This window comes from Passer domesticus, chromosome 6, assembly GCF_036417665.1.
Source record: "Passer domesticus isolate bPasDom1 chromosome 6, bPasDom1.hap1, whole genome shotgun sequence".
Taxonomy (NCBI): domain Eukaryota; kingdom Metazoa; phylum Chordata; class Aves; order Passeriformes; family Passeridae; genus Passer; species Passer domesticus.
In genome coordinates this window covers 56,560,073-56,575,474 of record NC_087479.1, presented here as the reverse complement: position 1 = coordinate 56,575,474, position 15,402 = coordinate 56,560,073, and the positions used below count along the sequence as shown (strand labels likewise).

The 15,402-nt window shown below is 41.4% G+C and overlaps 2 protein-coding genes across 5 annotated transcripts in view; one reads left to right on the top strand and one right to left on the bottom strand.

The window, feature by feature from the left end:
- Positions 1-2,984, top strand: part of DNAJC24 (DnaJ heat shock protein family (Hsp40) member C24) — a 30,593-nt gene extending 27,609 nt beyond the window's left edge. For all 3 annotated transcript variants that reach the window (XM_064426012.1, XM_064426010.1, XM_064426011.1), the window contains 2 exons: positions 1,798-1,866; positions 2,721-2,984. In XM_064426012.1, coding sequence (XP_064282082.1) covers positions 1,798-1,866; positions 2,721-2,845 — 194 coding nt within the window. In that variant the 3' untranslated portion in view covers positions 2,846-2,984. The remainder of the gene's footprint in view (positions 1-1,797; positions 1,867-2,720) is intronic.
- Positions 2,985-3,691: 707 nt separating this feature from the next.
- IMMP1L (inner mitochondrial membrane peptidase subunit 1) overlaps positions 3,692-15,402 on the bottom strand; it is a 32,017-nt gene continuing 20,306 nt past the window's right edge. For both annotated transcript variants that reach the window (XM_064426008.1, XM_064426009.1), the window contains exons 5-6: positions 8,355-8,465; positions 3,692-3,859 (exon numbers count right to left, since the gene is read on the bottom strand). In XM_064426008.1, coding sequence (XP_064282078.1) covers positions 3,791-3,859; positions 8,355-8,465 — 180 coding nt within the window. In that variant the 3' untranslated portion in view covers positions 3,692-3,790. The remainder of the gene's footprint in view (positions 3,860-8,354; positions 8,466-15,402) is intronic.

Below are 15,402 nucleotides of genomic sequence, written 5' to 3'. Positions count from 1 at the left end.
TCACTGATGGCCGTGCAAAGAATCACACCCTGTGCCTGAGAGCACTGTCCAAACACCTGCTGAGCTGTGCCAGGCTGGTGCTGTGAGCACTGCCCTGGGGAGCTGGTCAGTGCCCAGCCCCCTCTGGGTGAGGAACCTTTTCCTGATATCCAGGCTGAACCTGCCCTGACCCAGCTCCAGGCCATTCCCTGAGTCCTGTCCCTGTCACACAGAGCAGAGATCAGGCAGAGCCTGCCCCTCCACTGCCCCTGGTGAGGATGCTGAAGACCACCATGAGGTCTGACCTCAGTCTCCTCTTCTCCAGGCTGAGCAGACCCAGCGCCCTCAGCCACTCCTCACACGCCTTCCCCTCAGGGCCCTCCACCTTCCTCTTGGATGTCTCTAATTTATATCTCTTTCTTATATGGTGGCACCCAGACCTGCCCCAGCACCTGAGGTGAGGCCACCCCAGCTCAGAGCAGAGCAGGACAATCCCTCCCTTGCTCTGCTGGAGATGCTGTGCCTGATCCTTCAGGATCTGAGCATCAGATGGGGAATAACAATCTCTGTTCAGCCTGGGAATTGTGAGCAGGATTAATCTTGCCCATTGGTTGGGGTGGTTTTTTATTTTCAAAATTACAATTGCAGGGATGAACTAGAAAAGCTTTGTTGAAGTTCTGTTCCCTGGGCTTTGTATTATACCATGTTTGGAACAGAAGAGAAAGCAGACTTTTCCTCAGCTGCTTCTTCATTACTTTAATGGTTGGACTCAATGATCTTAAAGGTATTTTCCAGCATAAATGATGCTGTGGTTCTGTGAATCACAGTTACTTTACTTGAAGTATGGTAACCTCAGGAATTTGCAGTGTACCAGTTCTCTTCAGGTGGCCCATCTGCCCTTTTTGTACTTTCTAGCAGCAAGGCATGACCCAGACCTCCACCACCAATCCTGTAAAAGTTCTGAGAGAAAGCCTGCTTCATTAATTCCAAATAGGAAGCTCTGCAAGTTTTCTAACTCAGTTTTTTGTTACCTGTAGATGTTATACACTTTTCATTTCATGCTGTACTCAATGTTGGAAGAGTCTGGGGGATCAAATGGCAGCAGATCTCTCAGGTACAGGCCAGAACTTGACTTACTTTCTGTGCTCAGAGACGCTTTATCATAAATGAGCACTTGGACTGGTCTTCCCCTACAAGTGTTTTTTGCAGGACTTATTTCTTCTGCAGGATTTCTTTCTTTGTAGGCATGTCAGTAGTGTTCTCACACACATGCTCTTGGTGCTTATTGGAAGGCTTTTATTTGACTTCTCCTTCTTCCTTCTCTAGGAATGGGGTTGCCTGACAGATACTGAGAATTCTCCATTTGTGGAGATATTTAAAATCTGCCCATCCTGGTCAGCTTGCTCCAGCTGTGGGTGCAGGAGGCTTTGATAGGTGATCTTGAGAGGTCCCTTTGGATCTCAACTGTCCCACAAGTCTCTGAAAAGTACAGGTTAGCAGACCTTCACCATTTCAGCTCATGGAGCTATACAGTCAGGTTTTGAAAGGCATCTACATCAAAACAGAAGTTTGCCCCTAATTTCTCACAAGTGCTGATTTTGGGGTCTTAATTCATTGTCACCATTTATTTCTTTCTCCTGGCTACAAGAGAACATTTTCTATCTTATGCAGCTCTATAGAAACAAAAATTTAAAGAACTCTATTTTGAACTGATACAGTGGTCTAGGCAGGACTCTGGTATGGACCAGATTGACTGCTAAGTATGAAAACCATTAATTTCTCAGAAAACACTGAACATCTGTCATGTTTGCTTTACAGAAGATAACCTGACAAAAGAATGGCCACTTCATGAACAGATTTATCTTGAGGACATGTCCTGGAATGAAGGTACGAGTGCCTTGCTGCTGGTTCCTAATGCTTTTCCTTGTCCCTCTTAATGTTGTCTATTTTTTTTTCTGCATCTTGCACCATTGTCTTACTTTAAGTGCTGGTTTTTCTGTATTTCCTGGGACAAAGCTGTTTTACTCTCGGAGATTACCTGGATTAGAACTTAACTTTGTTACATTTGTTTTCCACTCCATCTACACTTCTCCCCACCCTCACCTGCAGTACCACTTTTCACCCAGCTCTCCTCTTGTATAATTGACAGTACATAGATTTTTCCCGTTTCTCTTGTGCATCTTCTTGCCCCTCCCATGATGGTAGAATGCCTGTGTTTCATTTTTCATTTGCCACTGTTCCTCCCCTCCTGTCTATTGCTCTGGCTTTTCTTGTTTAATTGCTTTTACAATAAATGGCTGATTTTTTTTATTTTTTTTTTTTACTTTTTTTTTCTTTTTATTTTAAGTTGTGAGGGGTAAAATCCTACTTTTGTTTCTTCTGTTTTGGTTCCTGGGTTAGCAGCCTGTTTTGGAAGCATCCTTGATCTGTATGACTAACACCACTTAGTATTTCCTTTTAGCATCATCAGATTGTGCACCTTGTTATTATGGGAGTTTTTGGTTTTGTGGTTTTTTTTTTAAGAGACTCCATTGGCCCTGGTTGTTTAGTGTAAGAATACCTCAATCACTGAAACATTTTTAGATTATTTTTTGAGCTACAAATGGTAGCACAGATACTGATACTTGCAACCCAGCAGTGGGAGGTTATTTGTTACTAAGAGAAGCTTTGTGAAGAAAGGTCCAAATAAATTCTTCATTCTTCTCCAGCACTAAAGGCATTTTTGTTTTCTTTTTTGGCAGATGAACAACTCTACACTCTGTCCTGTCGATGTGGTGGGAATTACAGTGTCTCCAAGAGTGAAACCCAAGATGTATCTTTGGTTTGTTGTGACACATGTTCACTCGTTATCGAGATCCTGCAATGATTGTTTCAGTGAAGCACATTGAGTGTGACAAACGTTTCAAAAGGCTGGACAAACAAGTGACAGCACCTGCTAAAGAAATGTGTGTTAAAGAAGAAGGGGGCACTACAAGAACAAGTTCATTCAGGGTTAAAAAGGACACGTGCCCCATGAGGCTGGGCTTCTCCTTCTGCAGCTGAAGAGCTCATTACTCCACACCTCCAGCCCAGAACAGGAGTTTGTACAGCTGGAATGGATCTCCTGATCTAAAGGTTTCTTTCCCAGCAAACAACAGAGTAGCTTCTTCCAATTTCAGTCTGAAGCAGCTCTTGGGCCCTTCTTCTGAGGTTAAATCCTTTTAACAGCTCAGATGACAAAATTCAATCAGGAGGCACAGATGTGAGAACACTTTGAAGATAATGAAGAGCAAGGTTCAGCAGTGGGAAACAGGAACGTTTTCTATTTGTAAGCTAAATGTTTAAGTTCATGAAATCCTCTCAAGGGCTGGAGGCTAGAAGGAGGAGGCAAAGGCTGGCAGCTGGAAGCAGTGGCTGTCCCTGCCCTGTGACAGTGCCATCACCTGGGCAGCCTGGAGCAGGAACACGTGTTGAGCTGAGGCTCTCCGTGTCAGGACAAACAGAGTCATCATTCCTGAGAGGAAAGCTAAGGAGGAAGCTGGGCTCTGACCCCACTGGGCAGTCAGAGGAAACCCCACAGCACTCCTGGGAGTGACCAGCAGGTCTGGAACCCCACTGGGGCTGTGTTCAGTGCCAGCCCTGGCACCACCTGCTGATGGCAGGCACAGAAGTTTTGTTGATGACACAAGTGTATCATTCCCACTCTGAAGTTAGGTATAATCTCAGAAAGAGGTATCTTTGTCAAGTAATATTTATGTTTATTCTAAACAAAAATAGTTCAATTCGTTTTAGTAGAAAATACTATGCAAACTGTCAATAGTACTTAAGTCTTTTAATCATCAAGAAATCTGTGGCCATTGGGGCTTGCACGTAGAAATCCAAAGTCATTCAGAGGCCATATCTGTAAAATAAATCACAGTGACAAGAGATTTAATCACAATCCAATATTCAGTGTTTTCATTTGTTATTGGAATTGTTTCATAAACATAATATAATGTAATTTCTTTTTTCCTCTTAATTTTCTCAATAATTTTTTTCTCTCTGTGGTAAAGACCTTTGCTCACTGATGTGCTTCTCTTACTAGGAGTAATAGTGTGTGTATTACAGGGAATCGTTTCATAGTGTGAATTTTACAATTTATACAGGAGATATGCTTTCCTATGGAGAGCCTCATGAATTCTATTGCTTTTTTCACCCATGGAAATAAATATGTTCCTAAAGAGTGTCTTTCCAATTCAGTGTTTTCTAGCTTGTAAAGCTCTTAATGACTTTAAAGACAAGGTAAGTGTTTTTGGTCCATCTAGGAGAAAAAAGTATCACTCACATGCACCTCCCCATGGTGAGGTGTATTTTTATTTTATTTGTATTTTCAAGATGTGCCTTTGAACTGGAAATACCAGACCTTGGAAAAAAAGATATGCTGGCTGCAGGCAAACTTAAACAAACTTAAACAGAAATGAAGGGGTGGAGTGCTGCCACCACTCAGGCTCTGGATGAGGCTCCTCTCAGAAGGGACAGTTATTTCCAAAAGAGCACAGAGTGATGCTGACCAATAAACAAATCCCCTCTCCAGAAATTACCTGTAGAGCTGTTCATGTACTCAGTGCTCCCAGGAGTACTTTAATCTGGACATTCATTACATGTAGGATGGTCTTGGATGCAAAAAAACCGTAATAGTAAAGCAAGGACATTCATTCACTCATTGTCCTTTGTCTCCCTTGAATGTCTGTGTCTCTTTCAAAGGTGACACAAGGGGCTCAGCAGGAAGAAGAGAAAGATGATGCTGAAGAATCAATGCCCTCTGTGGCTCTAAGCCCATAAAAATTTCACAGCTCCTGCCCAAGATGAAGCAGCCTAGACAGAGAAAGGTGGGCTGCTACCTTGTTCTCAAAGCATCTGTCAGTATGTTGGTTGTCTTGCTAAATTGTCCTTAGAATCTGGTCTTAAGGTATAACAACAGCAACCTAACAGCAACTCTGAGTTCATGGAGCAGCCAGAGCACAGGAGGAGCCTTTGCTGCTCTCTGTGTGGAGTAAAAGAGTAATTGTCTCATTTAAAAGAGCAGCACAGGCAAAGGCTCAGTTATTTCTGCCCCTGTGGTTTGTGCCCAGCACCAAAGGCGGTGCCAGGAGCGGCTGAGGCAGCTCAGGACAGGCCTGGCAGGAGGCAGCAGCAGCAGCAGCTCTCTCCTGGCTGGGGCTGTGCCCTCTGCAGGCTCCTGGCAGCCCCTGGCAGCACTGTGCCCCATCGGGAAGGCAGAAGGAGAATCACGCTCAGGGCCTCAACTTGTGTGCATCAGGAAAAGGCTCTTGTGCAAGATCTCAGACAATTCTTGTGGCTCTGGCATGTGCAGTCAGAGAGGAGCACGAGGAACAGCTGCTGACACAGAACCACAGAGGTGATGTCTTGTCTCTGTGCTGATCAGCCGGTGAGCTATTTTAAGCTGCTCACAAAAGTACAGATACAAGCCAACAGCAGAAGGGTATTTGTGATCTTGCTTAGCAGCAAAGCTGCAGAATTCAAAGCTGTCCAGAGGGCCTGTGCTGGCTGCAGGCTGGGTGTCAAATCTTTGTTTGGCCCTGAAGGCAAGCAGAAGTAAAAGGAAAAAAAAATATCCTATATAACAAATCTAAGCTGATCTCAGTAAAGGCCTGGAGAAGGAAGTTTTTTTGTCTGTTCACTCCAGCACAAATCTCATTTCAGGCAACTCAAATCACACCTACTGTAACTTGACTTTCTTTCAGTGAAAGTAATCAAATTAGCTTTAAATGTTGCTTTGACAGTGTAGTTTGAAATTTGTCACAGTAATCTTAGTGGTAGAGTTAGAATGAAAATGATGTTTTACCTAGTCTGCATGCAGGGAGAACCTGAGGAACAATACTGGTGGCTGGAAAGAGACAGAAAGCCCTCCTCTATGAAACAAAGACATGCCACTCTCTCTTTAAAGTTCTGACAGAAGTTGACTGTGACTTGCTCATTCAGACTGGCTCTTCCAATTAGCAGCTCTTTGCCCTCTCTGCTTTGGCCCACATAGATAGATTTGATCTGATGGACAGGGCATAAATGGGGCTAACTAGCTCTTTTGAAGATACACCACAGGTCTAGTTCTGACATGGAGCCTAAGCCCAGGGATGCACGGGATATCCTACCTAGGACAGGATGAAGCATGAGTTCTGTCTAAGTGGGATTCCCAGTGCTTTTCCTGAATTTGCAGCTTTGATTTCAGCAGCCCTTTATGGCATGACCTTGTGTTTGGAGTGGCAGGACAAGAATCTGCTGTTGGTATTTCTGTAAGGGTTAAAAACTGCTGCACCAACACTGACTGAGAACCCTCGGTCTGAACTTCAGATAAACATTCATGTTTTGCCAAGAATAGGTTGGCTAAACAAATTCAGCCAGCTAGGTTGGCTAAGTTCACTGTCTTCTGTTGAAATCCATGACTTCCAAATTATATTTGGTTTTTTTTACCAAAAAAAAAAAAGTAACTTAGCACTGAAAGGCACTGTTACACCTGCTTCTTCAAAATCCACTGTAAGACAAAGCCACAAAAACTTCCATTCTGAAGGCAGTAAAAACTGTTGGATGGAAGGGAAGCCAAAGCTGCAGCAGGCTGCATTAAAAGCACTCAGAGGTTTCCTGGCCAGTGGCCAGCCAGCCCTGTGCAGTCTGTACCTGCTGCCCTGCACTGCAGTGTACAGCAGCAGCACACAGGAGCAACATCACTCTGTGCTCATGTGAGGTATCATAAAGAACCAAAGTAGAAACACTCCTTTGAAGAACAAATTAATTTTTGCTTTTATTAGGCACCATATATTTAAATCTCACAAAAACTTCAATAATCACTATGCCACTGCCATTAAATAACCGCTGTGAAATCTGGTTAAATTATTTTGATTAATTGTATAATATTTTTCTTAACAGACAATGCTCTGGAGTCCTAAAGTAGTGTTTCAATATGAATTATCTGTGTGTGAGTTCCACTCATTGTATAGGGTTTACTTAGGGTTCAGTCCTGTCAGTCACTTCATTAGGGTCTTTCAAACACCTTCCTTGTCAGGACACAAGCTGGACACAAAATCTATTGCTGTGGAGAGATACTGTGACTAATTCTGGCTGTCCATACACACAGGTTCTTGTTATATCCAGTATTTCCTCACATTAAAGCAGTAAACAGCAGCAGCTTTTATACCTATGCAACAGCTAGGAGAAATGCTTTTTTCAGTTGCATTCTCATTAGAGGAGTGTTAGCAGATTAGCATCCTTTGTATCTTAGCAGTCAATAATTCAAGCTAAAACTTGGGTCATAAAAACAGCCCTGTTGGGAACCAGCATTTTCCCCTCTGGTGTCCAGGGCAAGGCAGACAGCAGGAGAAGGGGCAGAGCCCTGAGTAAACACCAGGGAAGAACTCAGAGCAAACGTGAGCCAGGAGGAACAGAGGTCACCCAAAATTTGGGTGAGGCTGAGGGGGCCCTATTGTCTGAGGTTTAGAAAGAAATTACTGATTGTGCTCAATAGCTGCAAGGGTTTGGGTTTTTTTTAAGTCCCAAATTGTGTTCATATATACTGTAAATTAAGGATATAAGGTTTTGTTAAATTGGAAAGATCTAATCTTCCCTGTGTAACACAGGTGTGCTAAATTATGGGTTTGTGGATGTCTTGAAGTATATGGAGAAAACCTTTTTTATTGTTCTGGATGCACAACTTTAAATCCAGCTTTCTTAAAGCAGGTGCATAAGTGCGTAACACACACTCCCCTATTTCTTAGATTAAACTTTTTATGGAGAGGAAATTGTGTTATGTTTCTTCTTTTTGGTACAAGAGTAAATTAGTAACGCAGATAATATTAAAAAAAATTCAGTGTGAAATAAAGTTGTAGAATTGTTGAAGCAAAAGGAGAAGAAAGCATGATGGTTTATACAGTGCAATATTCTTTCAAAGCACTTTTTAGTTTAAAAAGCAGCAAGGCCAGGCTACATGTCCAAAGTATGTGTGCAAGTCCTGGAGAGAGAATCTTTCCCTCCATTTTGTTCTTTGGACCATAGAGCTACAACAGTGAAAAATCATTTTGCAGAGAGAATCAAAGTAAGGATGAGATGTACATCTGTGCAGCAGGGCGTATGTGTGTACATTTGTGGTTTTATCATGTTTGGATTTGCTTGCAAAACAATTAATTCCATTTTCACAGCAGTGAAAACTACCCAGTGCTGCTCCAAAGTCCTCCCTCCAAAAACCCCGTCACTATTGATTTATCCTTTTACAGCAGGTGGTGGAGTGTTCATGCTTTCCTCTACATTTACTTTGGCCAGGCAGCTGGGGAGACAAATTTCAGTACCTAACACCCACTCATTAAAAATGTATTAACGCAACTATTTTTAGATAGTAGAAATTCACATACCTTAAGACAAATGCGTCCTCTTATCAGCCCATAAGGAACAGGTCCGTAGCACCTGGAATCTGTAGAATTCCTGAGATTATCACCTTCTAACCACACATGTCCTTTAGGCACCTATAAGCAAGATTGAGATGTACAAGAAACCAGAACAGAATGGTGTTAAGCACAGTTTGCCTTACAGTGTTTTTCCTGATTTCTGTGCTCTGTATTTCATGACTGTGTAATGAACTAAATTTTATTGAGTCTAGTAAGACACACTGCCAGATTTAGAGGGATGAGAAGGAGTGCTCCAAAGTATCTGTTCTATCATGTGCTCAAAAACCAATGGTTTGCAACAAAAAACCCAAAATGAAGATGCAAGAGGTTAGACCAATGTGACAGGGTCATTAATTTAATAGACTTCAAAAGAGGTCATTAGGATGTTGACTGAAAATCTGCCCTCCTGTCGCAGTAACAGCATGAACAGGGCAGCCACACACTCATCAACATCCTGGGGCCAGCACCAAGGCTAGACCTGTTAGTAGATTCATGATGAACTAACTGGTAATTGATTGTGACATCAATTACGAATAATCTCATCATTTTATCGGAGTAGGCTTGTCAAAGTTCTAATTAAGATCACAGTTCATTCTATGTGCAGGCAGAATCCACAACACATTATATTGCAATAATGATGATCACAAAACAGCAAATCCCTTTTTATAATTTGAAAATTAATGATGGTGACCTTATACTATATGACAAAGACCTTTCATTGCCCATATATATTATGCATTAACTATATTACATACCACAGATTCATGGCATTCACTGGCTGACTCAATGACAAAATGAGAAATAGCAACATAGCTGTAATAGTTACCTAAATGAGAGTATGAAGCTTTCATATGTGAAAAAGTTGCTCCTGCAAGTCTTTTAAACTAAGATACCTACTTGGAACATACACAATACAATATTTTGTAATGTTTTCTTAAAAAGTTTTCAGATACAAATAACCTCTTTAAAGTTACCAAATAAAATACTTAATAATGATGTTTCTAATTGGGCCTTGTTTCTAAAATTTTAAACCAGGCTGAAAATTTAAATGAAGCAACATATTCTCAATCTAGAGAATATTTAATATGGACTTTAAACTAACATACATTTTTTCCAAAACCAAGTAAGGACTTGAAACATTACTATGAAGTACCTACTTGAAATATTACTAGAATCACAATTCAGAGGAAAAACATATGGAAACTAACTAAGCAAATAAACAATTTCAAGTAAAACTCAAAGTACAAGTAGCGTGAATGTTTTAGAATTGAGCCATGCAGTCTCTAAACAAAATAGTCTGCATAAGAGAGAGTTCATGGGTAACAGATGAAACAAAGTGAAATACCACTCTAGAGTAAAGGCTGGTCGTAAACCAGTAAGAACAAATGCAGGTCCCCCACTGAAGGTGGTACTTGTAGGTGTCTGGCCAGGTAACACTCCCTGGGAACCTGGGCTTTAATGTGAGGCCCTTGCTTAGCCATGCTGCCACGTGCCTGTCACCAGACCAGCATCCCAGGCTGGCACTGTGCTGCCAGAGCCCCTCTGCCGAGCCGTGGCAAATGTGCCAGCTGTGGATTGAGGCACAACAGGTCACTTGGGCAGAATGAAACACACTGCAGAAAGCATCTGTGAGCCTGGCCAACCCTCCCAAGCAGCCCTGTATTCCTGTGGCACCAGGAAAGGTGCTGTGGGTGTGTCAGAGGGCACAAAGCCTGCCCTCAGCATTTCAGTATGGGAGCAGCAATGTCTAAGCCCTTTTGAAACCCACTGGTACCATCTCCTGCCACAGGTATAATGGACTGCCACCTCCTTTGTCTTTGACTGATCCACTGCTTCAGCCAAGCTCCTCTACTGCTTGTTCTCCCAGTCCTTCCAGACAGGAATTCCCTATTCAGCTTGTCTGTCACCTCTGTTGTTTGGAAGGCTGATCACATTCCTGGCACATGCACCAAAGGGTTTCCTCTGGGAAGGCCAGCTGGTTCCAGCTAGAGGACTTTGGCCCTCCTCCTACCCAAGCAGCTTTGCAAACAAAAAAACTAACCAGAAGTCAATTTATACATTTTTAAAGCTTATATCTGGAGTCAAACAACCTGTGTAGAATATACATCTTGTGTTTTTGATAGGTCTCTGTTTGAGCATGTGCTGTCACTGCTGTTTGTTCCTCAGAGATTCCATGGAGCACAGCCTGTTCAGGATGTCCAGCAGGCTAGCTGGATGTTCATGGTCACTTAGTTCAGTGGACCCAAAGCACTCCCTGTGTCCACACTCACACATGAGTTTGTCTCTCTTGTGGAAAGAACAGTACAAGGCAGCACCTGACCTTGCTAGTGCAAACTCCCCTGTCCAGCACCTACTGGAATAACGAGTCAGACAGCAAACTGCTGTCCCTGGGACAGACTCCCTCAGCAAACACACAAACAGGACAAGCTGGAATCACTAAGATATAGAAAGCAAAGCCACGCTAACATTTCATGTTGCTGCAGAAGCATCACTTCTAGCAACGTGCTCCTGTTTCCCTGCCAGCTCCCCTTGTGTTGTTCTGGTTCCTCTGCTTCCTCACGTCTCCCAATTCACTGGCAGAATGTGATGCTCATCTTTTACTGTGAAAAATAAAGAACCACTCGTGACTCAAGTATATGCAAAAGCTTTCTAGAACACTTCCCATATTTCCACCAAGCTCCAAAATGACAAAAAATAAAATAAATTGCTTTTGTCTGCAATGGCATAAAACTACTTCCAGTACTAGGAATAATTATTGTCTAGACAAGATGTTCACAGTTTGCATTCCAGGCAGAACATTTGCAGTAGAGTGTCCTCCTACATCCTGAAATTCACCACTTAAAATAATTTTTGCAGTTCTCCCTGGAAAGTATGACTGGGCCCTACACCTCTGAATTTAGCATTAAGAGCACTGTCACAATATGTGATTCATCTAGGGATAATGCCCCTTTGTAGAGCGTCTGTCCATCACCTAGGCACTTCACCACAACCTAGAATTAAGTCAAGCAATAAAAATCACAAGAATTACAGGAAAATGTAAAACCAAATACCAGTGACAGGCCATAATCATTAATTAAAAAAAAAAAAAATAAATAACAGAAGTAGTATAAGCCCCTTTGAAATAAAGACCCATGCCAGAATCCTCCTCTATGCACCAAGCCATGTGCACACCACACCCTGATCTCAGTGGGATTACTCACAGGGAATAGTTCACTTGCAGTATCAGAGGCCAGGACCCAATCTGAAACACTGCAAAGCTCTGCAAGCACACTAGCTGGGAATAATATTCACCAAAGAAAAAAAATTAACCGTTAAAAACATGTAGTTTTAGTAAGAATGTATTAATTGCACAGCAATGGGCTGCTGCTGCCAAAAACCCCAAGGCAGCAGGAAAGCCACTTGTGTGACAGCTCACAGGGTTGCATTTTGGAATCTACAGGCAGTGGACCTCTTAGAGAAAGCTAAGTGCATCCAAGAAGTGCCACTGAAATCACAGTTCCCTCTACACAGAGGGCCAGTGACTGCAAACCCACACTGATGAGGGGTAAAAGCATTGCCCTGGGCTGGGCAGCACCTCTGATCTCCCTGCACACAGGCCACAACTAAAGATGGCAAAGTCTCACACGCCCAGCAGCTGAATTTTCACAGAACACACAATAGTGGGAGTGGGACTCTGCAGAACCAGCAACTCTTGAGCAGTGCAGGCTGCTGTGAAACACAGCCTCTGACTGTCTGCAGGCAACTCCCTGTGCCTCAGCAGCCCCTGTGGCCCTGCTCTGTGCAGATTACCCGAGGATTTACCTCCCTTGTGCTCAGGCAGAACCGGTTATCTGCAGTGCTGCTTCAAAGTGTGACAATGAAAGACACCACCAGACACAACCCTGCTCCCTCCCCAGGCTCTAGATCAGAAGAACAAGACTATCCTTGGGAAAAACTGAGCTGCAAGCAGAAGTTCATCTCTTTCACCCCAAATAAACATCTTCCACTGCATCAAACTGGCAAAGTTTGCAGAGCTGGTGGAGTTTATGCAGTGGCAGAACTGAAGTACAGGGCAGGCATTTGATACATACTCACCAGCATAAAACATTAATTTACTTAAAGGGGCGGAATCATCAAATAATTATATTGTTTTGGTCTCTTTACATGATGCCAAACTTTTTAAATTGATTATTCAATTATCTTCAAACCCAAGAGATAAGAACCCTGTGCTGCATTAACTAAAATATTAGGAAACTCACGTATTGCAAATAAAGCTAACAGAACTAAATTATCTGCCTCAAAAATACCCCCAAACCCAGCTAACTGAATACAGGCTTCTGTGGTTTGGGGTTTTTGTTCCGAGAGAGCTTTTGCTAGTGATTTTAGGGCACTTCTAAACATGAATGTCTTGCAATCTCCAAAAACATCAGCACATACAATCAGCTGGGAGTAGACGTTTGAACTTTTGTAAGGTCACAGGTATTCACATCACCTCCAGCAATATCAAAGTTTCCAACTTAAGAAGAACTTTAAATAATTCCCATCTTTTCAGTTCAGAGGCTTCCTTCTTGAGCTATGATAAGAACTAATCTCAGTGCTGGACAAAAGAATAAAGTCTGCAAGTTCTCATCTATCCCTACTAAGGTCTATTTAAGTGCCTCCCACTTTGGTACAAGCAACAAATGTAATTGCTTCATGGCCTGCGGGTGTTCATTTAACAAAAGGAGCTTTTGTGAATAAACCACAGGTGTTACCTTTCTTGATTAAAGTGAAATATGATGAAAGATTCTACAATATCAAATGACAAATGTACTAAATACTGATTAAATTGCCTTATTTAAGTAAATTACATCTAGTTAGGATAAAATATACACCATAGAAATGCAGGAGTTTGTTTTATCACTCTGTACTTAAAGTCTCACATAACTACTCCTTAATCCTTTATTTATTAATTCAGAACCAAGAGTGAGTAATGCTTAACAAATACTTTTTTTAATGATCCAGTTGCTCCAGGCACTGTTTCTGTAGGTTTACCATAAACGTTGTTCATATTAAGGCTGCCATCTGTATAAAACCCAACCACATTAATTAGCTCAATATTTTCAGAATCAGGGTAAGCATTTGTATTTACTTTTTTGTGCTGAAAAAGCTATGAAATGGTAGCAACCACACTGGAACTTAAACAGTATAGCAGATGTTAAATATTTTCTGTGTATCCTTAAAAGGCTGAGTTACCCAGAATTTAATATTTTTTTAATATAACAGAATGAATTTACCTTAAATTGATAAATTTATGAATTTATAAATTAACTTATAGGTACTTCCAGAGAGTTCAGCATTTTCCCTCTACTTGAACAGTTTAAGCTGCTTATGAATAAGACATAATGTACTTGACCCAATTTGTTTAAATGCACATATTAAAAAGAAGACATTATGATGTTGGTCCAGGTTGTTATTAGAGAGGATGACAGTGAAACACTAATGTGTTTTTATAAGAAATCAAATTCATTGTGATTATATATTTATATTATGAATTCATTCTATGATGACATTTGTAATTTTAATAGAGGATTTATAAAAAGGTAAGATATGAAGACTTGCCTAAATTTTGAAATTAAATATTAACCAATATTAAAATCACATAACCTGCAGTGTTAACCCACACACCACAGGGGAACTAAGGAATATTAACTTGGGCTTGAATTCTAAGACATTTTAAGACATTTTTCTCTACCATGCAAGCCCAGCAGCTGGGTGTTGTTGTGTTACAAAAATGTGGGTAAGCTGTTACAGTGACTTGTCAGAGCACTCATTGGTTCTTTCAATGGTTGGGGTTTCCTCATTGCTGCTCCTTCTAAACTTTGTGTAATGTAGGAGTAACTACTGCTGTCCTGAGCTTGACTACATGGAACTTAAAAGGTTTGATCACTACACTCACAGGTTAATAGGAGAGGTTTTCACATCAGAGATGTCGATGGAATCAAGTGAGAAAAATATCTGATTTGTCTCAGTATCATTTCTATCTGTTCCAAAAGTTTTCAACTGTGTTAAATAATTCAAACACCTGCATGCATTGTTTACTGCCGTAAATATTTAAAGCTGAGATCTAGATCATATTGTTAAATACACAGATCTCAATCAGCTGGAAAAGCTATATATCTGATTTCTAAAATCGCTAGCTGCAACCCTAAATTTAAATTATGACTCATCTTTCCTTTTCTAAAACTATTATCAGTTAAAATTAAAACTAACTGGTTCATGTTCTTAGGCCAAAACTTTCAGACCCAAATCTCCTAGCTACATTTAGAAACTCCTGAACAAAAATTCAGATGATTCCTGTGATTTATCAGTCCAGACTCTTACTAGCCTTAGATTTTTAGAAGAAAATATTGATTGCAAATCCATCAAAGATTATTTAACAGTTTGCAGAGACCTTTCTGACAGAAATAATTAAGAAGGGCTTGATTTTCTTCTCCAGATAACAGGTGATGTAACAGGGTCACCCAAAAGTGTAGTCTGAGAAGACAAAACCCTGTGGGTGCAGACCCAGCTGGAACTCCCTGGTTCTAGCACAGAACCCATCACCATCACTGGTGAGCCCTGTGCTCACAGATCTGCAGTTCAGCCTGGGAGAGCAGGGGCTGATAAATAATATCATCAGGGCTAAGGAATCCTGTCTGCCAGCTCCTTCAGGAGGGACCTGAATCTCTCCTGCACAGCTGACACACTCTGACTAAAACCAGTGCTCAAAAGCTTCAGTTGAGTCCCAAGTAGTTGGTTCCACCATCCTGAGCAGCTGAACTGTGAGCAGAGGAAAAACAGAATGGCTACTTCTGTGCTCCTGAAACTGCAAAGGGATAAAGACCAAGCCATTTGAGCAGAAGAAATCCTAGAAATATTGGGAATTAGACTGACAAAATTCTTTGTGTTTCTTTGCCCTTGAACAACTTCGTTTTGACGAATCAGAATTTTGATTTAAAACAACTTCTCAGAAAATTCAAGGTAAGCATGAGTCATGAACTCTCTGTACTGAAAT